This window comes from Solanum tuberosum, unplaced genomic scaffold (genome assembly GCF_000226075.1).
Source record: "Solanum tuberosum cultivar DM 1-3 516 R44 unplaced genomic scaffold, SolTub_3.0 scf00458, whole genome shotgun sequence".
Lineage (NCBI taxonomy): Eukaryota > Viridiplantae > Streptophyta > Magnoliopsida > Solanales > Solanaceae > Solanum > Solanum tuberosum.
The window spans coordinates 187,047-200,988 of record NW_006239378.1 but is presented as its reverse complement, the minus strand read 5'-3'; the positions used below and the strand labels follow the sequence as shown (position 1 = coordinate 200,988).

Here is a 13,942-nt window from a genome sequence, read left to right as displayed (position 1 = left end):
AAACAACTCGTTTTAGATCAACTTATAAGTTCTTGGCAGTCTATAGGTTATCGACTTTTATTTATGACCAATAAATATGGATATCTTTACACCATATGTATTCCTTTTCTCCGCTATCCCTAGTAAAATTTTGACTCTTCCGATACTTAGGAAACAATAATCTTGAGAAGTAAGGTTGTTCCTCCTTTTCCCTTACTTTCTTTTCTATGTTGGTGCTTTAGGGCCTGTTTGAAAGGCCACAATGGAATTGGGAATTAGTGTAATTGGTGTAATTACTCTCTTTGTCCTGTTTGGTAGACCAAGTAATTACTTGGTAAGAGGGGAATTGGGTGTAATTGAAGGGGAGTAATTACACTCCTCAATTCCCAAGGGAGAGTAAGGAATTGAGTGTAATTACACCATGTAATTACATGAATTTTTTAATATTATATTTTTTTAATATATTTTTGTTTGGAAAAGACACTTCTTCCTTTTTTGTCTGCACATTTCCATTTCTAAGAACGGCAGCACAGCAACAAGCCATGTACTTCTTCTTTCAAGTAAGATTTATTTCTTGATTCATTTTACTTTCATATTTTGATGTCTAGGTAGATTATGTATGAATTTTATTTTTGTATTTTCTCCTGTTAGTTTTGAGATTAAAATAAATATGAGAATTATAAAATTCGATTCTAACAATCAGTTATACATAGTAATATTATTTATTCAAAATCTGATCTATTTTAAAATTTAACTGTGTAATTACATTCGTCCAACCAAACAGGACAAAGGGAATTACACTGTAATTACACTGTGACAACCAAACAGGTCAATGTAATTACTAGACTCGTGTAATTACTAGGCTAGTAATTACTACCCTAGTAATTACACCAATTCCAATTACCAGGTGGCTTTCCAAACAGACCCTTAATGTGCTTACTCAGTTGAACGGGTTAAAATATAAGATATATCCTTCTCTTATAAGCTTCAGAAATATAAGTGTTATTGAATGTGTAAGAGAACTAGAAGGGCACAATAGAACATATAGAATGTACATAAAAAGAAAAAACACGCTTAGAAATTCTTCATAAATCAAAGTTAAAACTTAACCAAAAACACCACAAAACCAGTAGATTGAAAGATGAAGCCTTCTTCCCTTCAATGAACAACAAAAAAGACTACACTTAGCAGCTATAATAAAAGGTACATCACACTAGTAAGGAACATGGGATAGCACAACTTGTTTTGTGCTAACCAGACGTGTGCTTGTCACTGTGTTTCTGCACTTCAATAGCTAGCAAAAGCAGACCTGCCTTTTAGCATTTTTTCCTTCTTTTTTTCCCAATCAGATATCAAGATGCTTACTCGCCATGGGCTTTACAAAACTAATTAAATCAAAATGTGGAGAAGCTAAAGAACTCACAAAACCTTCACCACAAAAGGGAAGGATAAAAAAACCCTCCTACTCTGCTAATGAGATCACTTTTTATTAGTGATCATCTCAAAATTATGCCCAAAAAACATACTTTTCTTGTCCTAATAGAAAGATATAGCCTATATGCTACTCCCACATTGATTCAAACCATTACAATTAAACGGAAAAAAAAATTCCAAACGAACTTACTGATTCAACTGCATAACAAGGCACCATCAAAATCTCACCAATCAAAAACATTTGTTCCTGCCAAAACAAATAAAAAATAAATAAAAAACCCAAATGACAAAAAAAATCAACTATTTGTCAGATATTCAGATAAACAAATATACATAGAATTCTTCAACTGAGAAAACACAAACCTCAGGGTTTTTGTAAGAAGAGAGATGAGATTAATTGGCATGGGAGACACCCCAAAACTTAATTTGCACAATAGCCACTTAATTTCTTTTTGATTTAATTTTTAGGTTAGGGTTAGAAAAGGTGAAAAAGTGGGGTTGGGTTGTGAGGTCATGGGCTTTTTCATCACTTTAAGAACTTGGGGATAAAAAAACAAGTATATAAAATATCATTTTCATCCCAACACTTCAACATTAAATAAATTCATCCCTCCAAAAAATTATATTACAATCCCAAGGAATATAAAAATTATTTAATAAAATGGGTTAACGTTTTCCGAGGAAACCTCAGAACACGTTATCAAAGAACTCTTTGTCTTCCATAAACCTTCTTTACCGAAATCATCAACCTTCATAAAACTGATCATTCTCCAACACAAGTCTTCCATCTTCCATTTATTGAAAACATAAAGAAAAAGGAGATCCTATTATCGTTCCTGAAAAACGAAGTGGAGTTTGTCTATTTTTCATCAATCTTCTTCTCAAGTTCATTTGAATATTTTTCAATCTTCTTCCCAAGTTCAGTTGGATCTTTTTCAATCTTCTTCGTCTGATGTAAGTTTAATCATGTTTTCAATAACTTTTAGCCTATTTGATTTTTTTGTTATGATAGTGTAGCGAAGATTAGATGTTTGCTTAAAGTTCTGAAAATCTCACCCGTTTTAGTTAATGCTTTTTATTTGGAATCATTACTGAGGTTTTGCTTTGGATAATGCATAGAAATTTTTGATTTTTTATGTTTATTTGGCCTATCGATTTGAAAGTTTTTACTATATTTTGGTCGACTTTAATGGTGTTTATGTCAATGGCATTGTCGAGTTTTGTTGGAACTGGTACTTTTTTTCATAATTTTTTTAGCATTACTCTGTTTGTATTAATAGACTAGTGGTCAATATTTTGATATGAAAATTATGTTTTTATATATAATACAGTATGGCTAAAACTAGAGGCGGTATTGTTAAATGATATGTTCCTAAGTGTAACATCTCGCAACTAGAAAGAACTAGAAGGAAGTTTAAAATCTGGAAATAGTTATTTTTGGAAAGGGAAAAATGCATAAGTAACCCCCAGCCTATGTCCAAAATCCCTGAGACACACCTAAAAAATAACTTCGGGGTGGGGGGGGTGGTGGTGGATAATAGGACCTTAGTAAAGGTTAGGTGTGTCTCAGGGATTTTGGGCATAGGCTGGGGGGGTACTTATGCATTTTCCCTTTTGGAAAGTACAAGGAAATTTGGAAAATTTTAAGTAAGTTAAAGTGAGTTTTTGGTCAAATTTAAACGATCATAACTCCTAGCTCAGGATGAGTTAGGTATAGTTCCAGATATGGCTGGAAATCTCTTGGAATGATCTTTCCAACACCGCTAAGTTTGCGCAATTCCGAGTTTGTATGAGTGAGTTATGTCCTTTGGAAGTTGGGTTGTTCGAATAAGGAAATGCCCAATCCGGAGTTTTGAAGGGTAGTTTGGTCTTTTCCTTACCCAATTATTTAATTCCGTTTTTAATAAAATAGTTGGGGTCAAAACTGAGTTAGTTCGGTTTTCACTTTTGAGAAATAGAGCTAGGGCTTTTGGAGAAAGAACACAAGAGAAAGGAGAAGAGGAAAAGCAAGATTCGCCAAGAACGATCAATTTTGGTTGCGGATTCGCCAAGGAATTGACCCCACAAGGTATGTGAGATCACATAGAATTGGGTTAATTCACCCACGCGCCAAGCATGCTTAATTCAACGTATTTTCATCTTAAAAAGATTGAGAATTTGATTCTCTTGATAGTTGTTCTTGAATTGATTGCGTTCTTGAATATGAGTTGGGATTAAGGAGTTTCTTGATGTTAAAGTATTGTTTCCTTGAGTCGTTTGGGTAAGATTTTGTGTATATGACTTGGGTACATGAATCTAAGGTGAATTTGGGAAAAAGAATCAGATTGAAATGATTTAGAATCAGAAAACGAGTTGAAAAACTCGTCAGAAGCACCTGGGGAGGGCCAAGTGTGTCGCGCCCCCATAGCACCAGGAGGTAGGGGTGGCGCACTTGCAGTGCGCCCAAAACAAGCCCCAATAAGTTGGGGCCTAGCGCGGCACGCCAGGGACGTGCCCGAATCGGCATTTTTCACCAGTTTTTCATCATTTAGCCTACTTAAGTTATTCTAAAGTGTCCTAACACTTTCCATTGATTCTAACTACTCTAAATGGATTCTAAACATCTAGGAATCATCTAGAAACATGAATCATAAGCTTGAATCCATAAATTCAAATTCAAGGAAAGTCAAGAGCCAAGTCTAGGAAGTTCTTAGAGTCTTTTCAAGAAGTCTTTTGCAAATGCTTTTAACTTTATTTTAAGACTTAAAGTTCAAGTTGAATAAAGAGTAAATAGTAAAGAGTAAAGATTGAAGTTCATTTCTTCAAAAGTATATGGGAACTAAGTATTCCCAAAGAGTTTATAAATGTTTTTCACATTTAAGCAAGAAAAGGGAACATTGATTCCAAGAGAGCTTTTTAAGCTAAGTTTGAGAAATTATCTCAAACCAGAGAAGAAGTTTTTTTAAAAAAAACATATGAGCTAAGTATATTTTGGGAGTAGTATTTAGCACTGATATGGGGACGCGAGTTCATATTAACTCAAGCCCCCACAAACCATGTAGCCATCATAGGCAGAAAAAGGATCATACTTTTTAGATGATTCCCTAGTGCTTTTTAGCATAGACTAGTGGATCCACTTAGTAGTTCAAGTTCTATACCGATGGCAAGGTATAGGACAGTCCTTGGCAACGTGAGGTAAAATGTTGTACCATCACTTAGGCTCATAGTGATAGTTGTCGGTTAGAAAATCTCCCACAAAAGTTATATTACTTTCTAAATGAGTAAAGTTAAGTTTGTTATTGCTTTATCTGTAACGAACTAAGATTGTTTTCAGTTGTTTTATAAGCTTTATATATATATATATTTTATTGCTTTATATTAAGTTGAGTATCCATGAGTTGAGAAGAGCCAGGTAGGTGTTTCTTTCATAATCTTTTTCGAGCCTATGTTTATTAGCATTCCAACTCGCATACTCGTACATTGAATGTACTAATGCCAGTTGGGCTGCATCTTATTATGATGCAGACGCAGGTAACCAGTGTCAGCATCCAGCGCCTCATTGATCCAGCTTGAGCATTCAGAGTCTGTTGGTGAGCCTCCTTACATTCTGGAGGATTCCTTTATTTGCTTTCTAGTCTTTCAGATGTTAGGATGATCGAGGGTCCTGTCCTGACATCCCTCTTGGTTTTAGAGGCTTCATAGACAGTTAGTAGTTCAGTAGTCTTTGCATTATCATTTTTATGTTAAAGACTTGGGTTGCCACTTTTGGTCAAGTTAGATGTTTAATCTTTAAAACATTCTCAGTTATTTTATTTTTCAGTTCAGTTAAGTTCATTGATCATTATAGATATGAACATTGTCTTCCGCTGAGTTAAGTAAGCTAGGCCAAGGGTTCGCTTGGGGCCAGCAATGGTCTTCCAGTGTCGGTCCCACCTAGGGTGTAGGCTTGGGGCGTGACACTAAGCCTTCTAAAAACAAGAAAAGAAAGGCTAAAGAAGTTTCAAGATCTTTAAAAAAGAAAAAAAATTGTAGTTGAAGAACCTAAGTCTAACTCGGATTATGATACAATGGCTGAGATCGACAACTATGAGGACAGTAGTGCCCAGACTATTGATGATGTTGAATCTAGCAAAGAAAAAACTGACAGTGGAGATGAGGAGAGTAGTAGAGATAGCCGAGATACTGGAGATGAGGATGATGATCCAATCCTTGCCAATTTGTGCAAGAGAAATCTCTGGTAAGTCCTATAATCTAACTACATGGATGGATGAGTTAGGATCTTTTCCAGCGAAAACTTATGTGAGAGCAAGAATGACTCTTTATCGTGATTTTAGAAATGTTTTAGTTCAAGAAAAAATTTATAATGACTTTAAAGGTACTTTTTTTGGACATTTAAGACATATTACAAGTTCAATGGACAGATGGTCCATTATATGTTGTTGCGACGTGTAAAAAATTATTTAAAAAATTGCATGAGATGTGGTTTTGTGTGAATGATAAGCATGCTTTTTTGGCTTAAAAGAGTTTGCATTGATTACGGGGCTGAATTGCTCAGCATACCCCCGTGATTCAAAAATGACAAAAGTACTTCAGAAAGGTGAGAAATTTTATTATAAAGTGACCAAGAATAAGAATATCACTGCTACAAAGTTGATGAGTTTGATTAAGGGTACCAGATTGAATAAGGAGCAGAAGTTGAAGTGCTCTTTAGTTTGGTTCGTCCACTCGATGTTGCTTGCCCACGATCGATCTAAGATTGTGGATTCAAACCACATTAAGATGGTCGATGATTTAGATTTTTTCAAGAGTTATCCGTGGGGGAAAGAGTGTTTTGATTTAATAGTGAAGTATTTGAAGAACAAAATTAATTTGAAGAAGCGGAGTGAAGTGTACAATGAAAGAGGGAATGCATCGTATGCTCTTTATGGCTTCCCCTGGGCATTTCTAATACTTATTATCAATTATGTACTTGATTTAGGGAAAATGCATAAGTACCCCCCCAACCTATAATCGAAATCTCAGAGACACACTTATACTATACTAAGGTCCTACTTACCCCACCCCCTCCCCCCGAAACTTATTTTATAAAGAATTTTCTACCCCTTTTTGGCCAACGTGGCACTATTTTGTGGGCCCAGCGCGTGTTGATAATTTTTTCAAACTATTTGGTTGATAGTGCCACGTAGACCTAAAAGGGGTAGAAAATTATTTATAAAATAAGTTCGGGGGGTAATAGGACCTTAGTATAGTATAAGTGTGTCTCTGTAATTTTGGGCATAGGTTGGGGGGGGGGGGTACTTATGCATTTTCCCCTTGATTTATAATAAACTCTTATATATTTATATAGTATTTCATAGTCTATGTTTATTTATTTGTTATTTTATTAACTTTAGGTTTGGATATATGAAGCTTTTCCTCATCTTGGTAAGTATGCAAAGAAGTCCTTGGATTCTCCTCTACCCATTCTCCGTTTACTTAGATGGCACACGACAAAAAACAATAATATTGTCGAAGGTGATCAATTTAAGTACAAAGGGAGAAGTACAAAGGTATAAATTTATTTATTATTAGCTAGCAATATTTGTAAATTAGTGAAGGCCTTGTACTATTTATATATTTTTTTTTGTAGATTGTGCATCCATACCTCATACCTATTGTACATGAGACAAAACAAAATTATATGGCAACATTAAAGCTATATACAGACGAAGTGAAGGACACAATTATTGATGCCTTAAAGGCCAATTTGAAAGGTGTCACTGTTCTGACTTCTGCAGTAGAGAACGAGGAGGATGAAATATTGGGAGAGAACAATTCCAACCAACCTTGTGAGAATTCGGTTTCGAGTGGACAGAAAAATAAAGATGGTAATTTGTGTGAGCATATTGCATCCTTTGAACTATCAATGATGGAAGTTGTTGCTTTTATATGAGATGAGAAATTGAGGAGAGCTCAAAAGAACAAGAAAAATGAAGGTAGACTAATTTATATACTATTTGTGTAAAATAATTTATTTGTAAGAATGCTAAGTCACTGATCTTGCAGCAGTTAATGAAGACTATACAGCACCAACAGTTGATAAAGATAGTGCTACAATTGATGTTGATGAAATCCTTCCATTAGCAATAGTCGGTGAATATCTTGTTGCAGTTGATGAGTACTTTACAGAAGAAGTTAATGAAGTTGTAGAAGAGATGAAGGAAGGAGAGAAAGGACAAGAGGAGGAGAAGATGGAAGAAAAAGAAGAAGAGAAGATGGAAGAGAAGAAACAAGGGGAGGAGAAGATGGAAGAAAAAGAGAAGAAATAAGAAGAAAACAAAGAAGAGGATATCAAAGAGAAGAAAGAGGAAGACAAAGAGGAGGAGAAGCAAGAAGAAGATCAAGAAAAAGAAGAGGAGAAGCAGGAAGAAAATCAAGAAAAAGAAGAGGAGAAGAAGGTAGAAGAACAAATTTCAGTGGACGTGATGGATATTGTTATGGATCTCAATGGTGAGCTCAATGGTGATGAGTAAGATACTGATTTTTTAAGACAATTTGTTTTTGAAGTGGGTTTTAAGATATTGGTTTTGAAATGGTTGGTTTTTGGTGGTTGATGATTAAGACAATTGGTTTTTTAAATGGTTGGTTTTTGGTGGTCGACTATTAAGACAATTGGTCTTTTAGATAATTACTTTTTGGTGGTTGAATATTAAGACAATTGGTTGTTGACGTAGTTGGTTTTTGAAGTGCCTTTTAAGACAGTTGGATTATGTAAATGTTATTTTTGTTTTGATAGATATTGTTGCCAGTTATCGACTTTAAATTGTATATATAATGCATTGTCTTACCATACAAGAAAGACTTCATTTTATTAATAGACTGTAATACTACATGAGTAAAAGATATAAGATTGTACTATTGCATCCCTGTTACACATTTCCAAAGAGCAATCACTAACAACAGATCATACAATATTATTTTTAGGCCTTTCTCTTTTTCTTCAACCATTATCAACCTTTGTTTTAGTTGATCCCTATCTATTTCAGTGTCTTTTAGCAATCCTTTAAAGTGATCCCTCTGCTCTTCGGCTTCTTTGAATAAACTCAATAGCAAATCCCTATTTTCTTCAGAGTTTCGAAGCCTTTCTAATATTTGAAATTTGGTAACGCCTTGAAAATTTGATGTCTCGAGTCCTGGACTCAATTTTGATGGGTTGCTTGTTGATGAATCATTTTCAAGCCACTTAAAAAAAGAGCATGCACCAATTGCACAGTTAAAGAATTATTGACCTGGGTTCGTATCGGTGCGTGAAGTCCTCAACATGGTTGAATTACCACAACGACAAACGTAAGACTATTTTGCATTGGATGTTTGAGATGCTTGAGACATAATTAAAAGAGATGTTTAAGTATTTTAAAATAGAATAAGATGGAGGAGTTCATGAATCCTTCTTTTTATACACTAAAAAAGCAAATGTTACCGTTGAAAAAGTAGCAATTTGTACTTTGTTACCGTTGTAAAATTTGAATAATTGAGTATTGTCACTGTTGGTCAAAATATATAGATAATTAAGACCGTCGATACTTGTTCATGTGCTTGGTTTATATTGTAACAACAATATCTACACTTCAACAGTAATAAGGTATATACAGGTTGATATCATGATCCAAAAATGATCTATATTGCACCTACTAGAGTATGACACTTAAATATAGACCGTAGCTAGTATAATTTAAAAGGGAGAATGATTAACTAATAATAAACTATATTATTCAAATTTATTCAATTAAATAAGTTTAAACAAGTCATTTAAGGGTCCACATACATTGGGCGTGGAGATAAATGATATATGAGAAAGAGTTGTAGTTATACAATCAACATCTTCAATGTAATGTGTGAGAAAGCACAAGTATGTTGAGAGAATGTTGACTATTCAACCACAATTAAAATGGTGAATCATTGGCATCCATGGAGAAAATGGATTTACATGTGTTGGTCAAGTGATATGGAGATGAAGATGGAGTGAAAAAGAAGAAAACTAATAATTTATTTTAAAAAATTAAATAATAAGTGACGTGTCATATAAAATCTGATATGGGTGATGACATGTAATTTTTATTGGCGTTTGAAGTTCACACAATGTCAAAGGGGTTTAAAATGCTGAGTTTCATTGAGTTTAAGCGTTCAGTTGATAAATGGTCAAGTAAAAGGGTTCAAAATACAAACTCATACAAGTACAAGGCTTCATCAGACTATTTTGCCTATATCTATCTTTCTCAACATTCCTCGGTATCTACAATCTGAATCTGTATCTTCATCCCTTCCGTATTCAGTAAAACACGAACAATTATCAATTTAATTAGAAAATTACACGAACTATTCATAGCATTTAACATTTCAATATGGGGGCATAAGGAATTTGACAGCAATAGGAGAAAATCAAAGATAACAGTCACCATTAGGGTATTCCACTTTACACATCATTCGTTATTTTTTCATTTTGGGGCATTTCAAAATCACCCAATCTCACACCAGAAAATCAAGAGCTTCAGAAGAAAAACAAACAAGAAGACGAAGACGAAGATGAAGACGACGAACCTGGAATGGGAAGATTCATATTCCGAGAAAGCAAAGAGAAATGCGGGCTTGAATGAAATTAAGAAGCTGAGTTGAAAATTGAATTTGGAACTGGAAAAGTTGAGCGGGAAGGACTATTTATATCGAGCACAATTGAAATTAATCTAACTGATTAACAAATTAAAACTGCCATAAACATTAATTAACTAATTTGATGACGTGCCAAAAGTTGTTGACATGTCAAATGAGTTGGCTAATAAATGATCTGATTTGAAGTATTTAAGGAATATATAAAATAAGGAAAAATTACCTAAATACACAATTTATAATACCATATTCTCTAAAAAATTCCTACCGTTTGAAAATATTGTAAAAATTACTATTCTCGGATACATTACTTTACATGATGTATCGGTTGGATATTAAGAGATAATAGATGTTACCCTTTTGTTTAGGAGTCTGTTATTAGTTTCCTTGTATTTCAGCCATATGATGATATACATAGTTAGTCATCTTTACTATTTAGGACTTTAATAGTTTCCTCTAAACTAGGTTTCTGTTAATATTGTACTTTATCAGTTTTGTATTGGCTCTATTTAAAGAGAAGGTTGTACGTGAATAAAAGTATCTTTCTCTCGTATATCTCAAACCTTTATATGGTATCCAGAGCTTTTCTTCTCCTCACAGAGTTCTAAGTTCCTTATTACCCACCCACCATCAATGGCACCCTCAGTTACCAATTTGATGCAACTAACACTACCACCATTGTTCAATTCAACTTGGTTACCCAGCTTCCGATTAAACTTGCTGGCAGCCATAACTTCTCCCTGTGGAAGGCCCAAGTGTCCATGCTCATGAGAGGACACAATCTTTATGGTCATCTCGATGGTACTATCCCTGCTCCTACCGAGACCACCACCACCAACAACCTGACAATTTCCAACCTTGAATATGTAAATTGGTTTCGTCAGGACCTGTTAATCCAAAACGCAATTTTAGCATCAGTAGATCCCACTCTTGCTGCAATTGTAGCCGCTGCAACCACAGCCAAAGCAGTTTGGGATTCCCTCCATACAGCTTATGCCAATAAGTCACAAACTCGCATATTCAGCTTGCGAGATCGCCTCGTTTGTCTCACAAAAGAGAGTCAACCTGTAACAAACTATCTCACTCAAGTTCGATCTCTCTGTGATGAGCTTGTGACTGCTGGAGCTCCTGTCACCAATGCCAAACTCATTGTCAAGACTCTCATTGGTCTTGGACTAGAATACCGCGAAATCTCTGCAGCAATTAGAGCACGTGACACCCTAATTTCATATGCTGAACTGTTTGAAAAGCTTAGCGATCACGAGCTTTTCCTCAAACACAATGCTTCGCCTCAATCCACTCCAATTACTGTTGTTGTTGCTCAAAAGTCCAGCTTTCAAACGCGGACCAACGTCATTAACAATAATAGGCATTCAAACAACTACCAGCAACGTTCTCAGTCAGGGTGCAATCGTCGCACTAATTCACAAGAAGTCTCTTTAGTGTGTCAGTTATGTGACCGACCTGGACACTCTGCGCGTGTTTGTCGCTCTTAGTCTCATAATCATTTTCAGGCACAGGCCAACTTTGCTAGACAATAAATGCAGCAATTTGCCCCATGTATAGTCGATTCAGGCACATCACATCATGTTGCATCGGATGCCCACGGTCTCAACAACGTTGCTAACTACAATGGTCCGGAGGAAATCGCTATGGGAAATGGTAACACCATACCAATTTCTCACACTGGTAACATTGATTTATCTGCATCTGATTCTAGCTTTCACTTATCCAATACACTTCGCTCCCCTTCCATTTCCAGTAACTTGATTTCAGTTTCTCAATTTTGTCGTGACAATAATACATCTATTGAATTCTTTCCATTCTCTTATCTTGTGAAGGATCTGAGTACGGGGGCGCCGTTAGTTCAAGGGCAGAGTACGGGGGGCCCGCCTCTATGAGTGGCCGCTAGACAATCCTTCTTCTTCTTCTCAACCTCAATGCAATATGGCTGCATCTTTAGATCTGTGGCATCGGCGTTTGGGGCATCCAACACGTCGTACTTTAGATTTGTTTTTAAATAAATTTTCCATTCTTGTTAAGTAAGAGTCTCTTTCCATTTGTAATTCATGTCAATCAATAAAAGCCACAGGCAATCTTTTTCTACAAATTCTTTATAGAGTCACATGCCTCTCCAAATTATTCACAGTGATTTGTGGGGCCCGTCACCAATTTTATCCGTCGCTACGAAAAGATATTATGTTTTGTTTGTGGATTAGTTTTCAAAATACATGTGGCTCCACACGATTCAGTCCAAACACAAGGTTTTAGATGTTTTCAAACACTACATCCATTGCTTGAACGTCGGTTTCAAACAAAAATATTATCTTTTTATACTGATGGAGGAGGTGAATTTCAGAGTTTAACTTCTTATTTGAAATCTCAGGGCATTGAACACTTAATTTCCCCACCTTATACGCCACAAAGAGTTGTTGTAGTTAAAAGACGACATCGCCATGTTGTCGAGACTGCAAAAACTCTAATGCATCAAGCCTCTTTACCATCCACCTTTTGGAGTATTGCATGTCATCAAGCTGTTTTTCTCATTAACAGAATGACAACCCCAAATTTAAAAGACAAGTGTCCATACGAGCTTTTATTTCAAGAATCACCAAATTATGACAACGCCAAATTTTTTGGTTGTTTATGTTATCCATGGTTAAAACCATTTGCACAGCATAAGCTTGATTCGAAATCAAAGGCCTATGTCTATTTGGGATTTTCAAATAAATATTATTGTCATCAATGCTCTGACCCAACCACCTCCAAAGTTTATCTTTCTAGAGATGTAGTATTTTTTGAAACTAGTTACCCTTTTACCAATATTTTTTCTAAATATAAAAATCAGCATTTGAAAATTTCTTGGGATAACTTATCTCATTCAATAGAGATGCACAATGATATCCCAACAGCGCCACATTATCTTGAACTGCCTCAGCCATTGTCTACGGGTGCTCAAAGGTATCTCTCTGTTTCTTCCTCAGCGACGCCACTAATATCAGGTACACCTCTACTTTCTCTGAACAATCCAGCAAGCACCTCTGCTTCTCCCTGCCCCATTCAATCCACTCATATTCCTCTATCTCCGGTAACAACCAGTAAGCCACCCATTACCCAAACCTATCGACGTCGGACTTCTACAGTTACCACATCTGTCTAAGCCCCTCAACTCCCACCACTACCGCAATCAGACACCCATTCTCACCAAATGGTTACCCTCTCTCAAACAAATAGCCTTAAACCCAAGAGTTTTCTTGTTAAAACCAATCCCTCTCCACCAATTCCCCGCTCCTTTTGTTAAGCACAACTCTATCCCCAATGACAAGAAGCAATGAAAGCGGAATATGATGCTCTAATCAGAAACCAGACATGGGATTTGGTCCCTAGTGATCCCTCTCAGAATGTTGTGGATTGTAAATGGTTATTTAGAATTAAGCATAAGCCTGATGGAAGCATTGATAGGTATAAAGCTCGCCTAGTAGCCAAAGGCTTCACACAAAGACCTGGGTTAGATTATCATTCCACATTCAACCCTATTGTCAAGCCTACAACAGTTCGCTTAGTCCTTGCAATTGCTGCTCAATGCTCCTGGCCTATTCATCAGTTAGATGTCAATAATGCCTTTTTGCAAGGAAGTCTTGAAGAAGACGTGTACGTGCGGCAACCTCCTGTTTTTGAGTCCTCTCAACATTCAACATACATTTGCAAGCTCAAAAAGGCCATAGATGGACTTAAGCAGGCTCCTAGGGCCTAGTACACCGAGCTCACCAGTTACTTGACAAGTATTGGGTTTGTTAAATCAAAATCTAACTCGTCTTTGTTTATATTTCATAATTGTGGTGCTACTGTATACATTCTCATATATGTTTATGACATAATTATTACGGGCAGTATTCAAGGAAGTGTC

General features: G+C 35.8%; 2 protein-coding genes across 2 annotated transcripts; both read left to right on the top strand.

The window, feature by feature from the left end:
- Window positions 1-5,459: 5,459 nt before the first annotated feature.
- On the top strand, window positions 5,460-7,700 carry LOC107058192 (FK506-binding nuclear protein-like). Its single transcript, XM_015303596.1, has 4 exons — window positions 5,460-5,629; window positions 6,786-6,816; window positions 7,022-7,259; window positions 7,438-7,700. Exons 1-4 carry the CDS (start codon window positions 5,460-5,462, stop codon window positions 7,698-7,700), a joined length of 702 nt encoding a protein of 233 aa, XP_015159082.1.
- A 3,102-nt stretch (window positions 7,701-10,802) lies between these two features.
- LOC107058191 (uncharacterized) lies at window positions 10,803-11,531 on the top strand. Its single transcript, XM_015303595.1, has one exon. It carries the CDS (start codon window positions 10,803-10,805, stop codon window positions 11,529-11,531), a length of 729 nt encoding a protein of 242 aa, XP_015159081.1.
- Window positions 11,532-13,942: the final 2,411 nt, after the last annotated feature.

Bases quoted from the DNA above. Each gene is read 5' to 3' on its own strand.
- LOC107058192 (XM_015303596.1), top strand. From the start codon at position 5,460: ATGGCTGAGATCGACAACTATGAGGACAGTAGTGCCCAGACTATTGAT. The intron at 5,630-6,785 runs GTAAGTCCTATA...TATTAACTTTAG, and splicing joins TTGTGCAAGAGAAATCTCTG to GTTTGGATATATGAAGCTTT. The intron at 6,817-7,021 runs GTAAGTATGCAA...TTTTTTTTGTAG, and splicing joins TGAAGCTTTTCCTCATCTTG to ATTGTGCATCCATACCTCAT.
- LOC107058191 (XM_015303595.1), top strand. From the start codon at position 10,803: ATGAGAGGACACAATCTTTATGGTCATCTCGATGGTACTATCCCTGCT.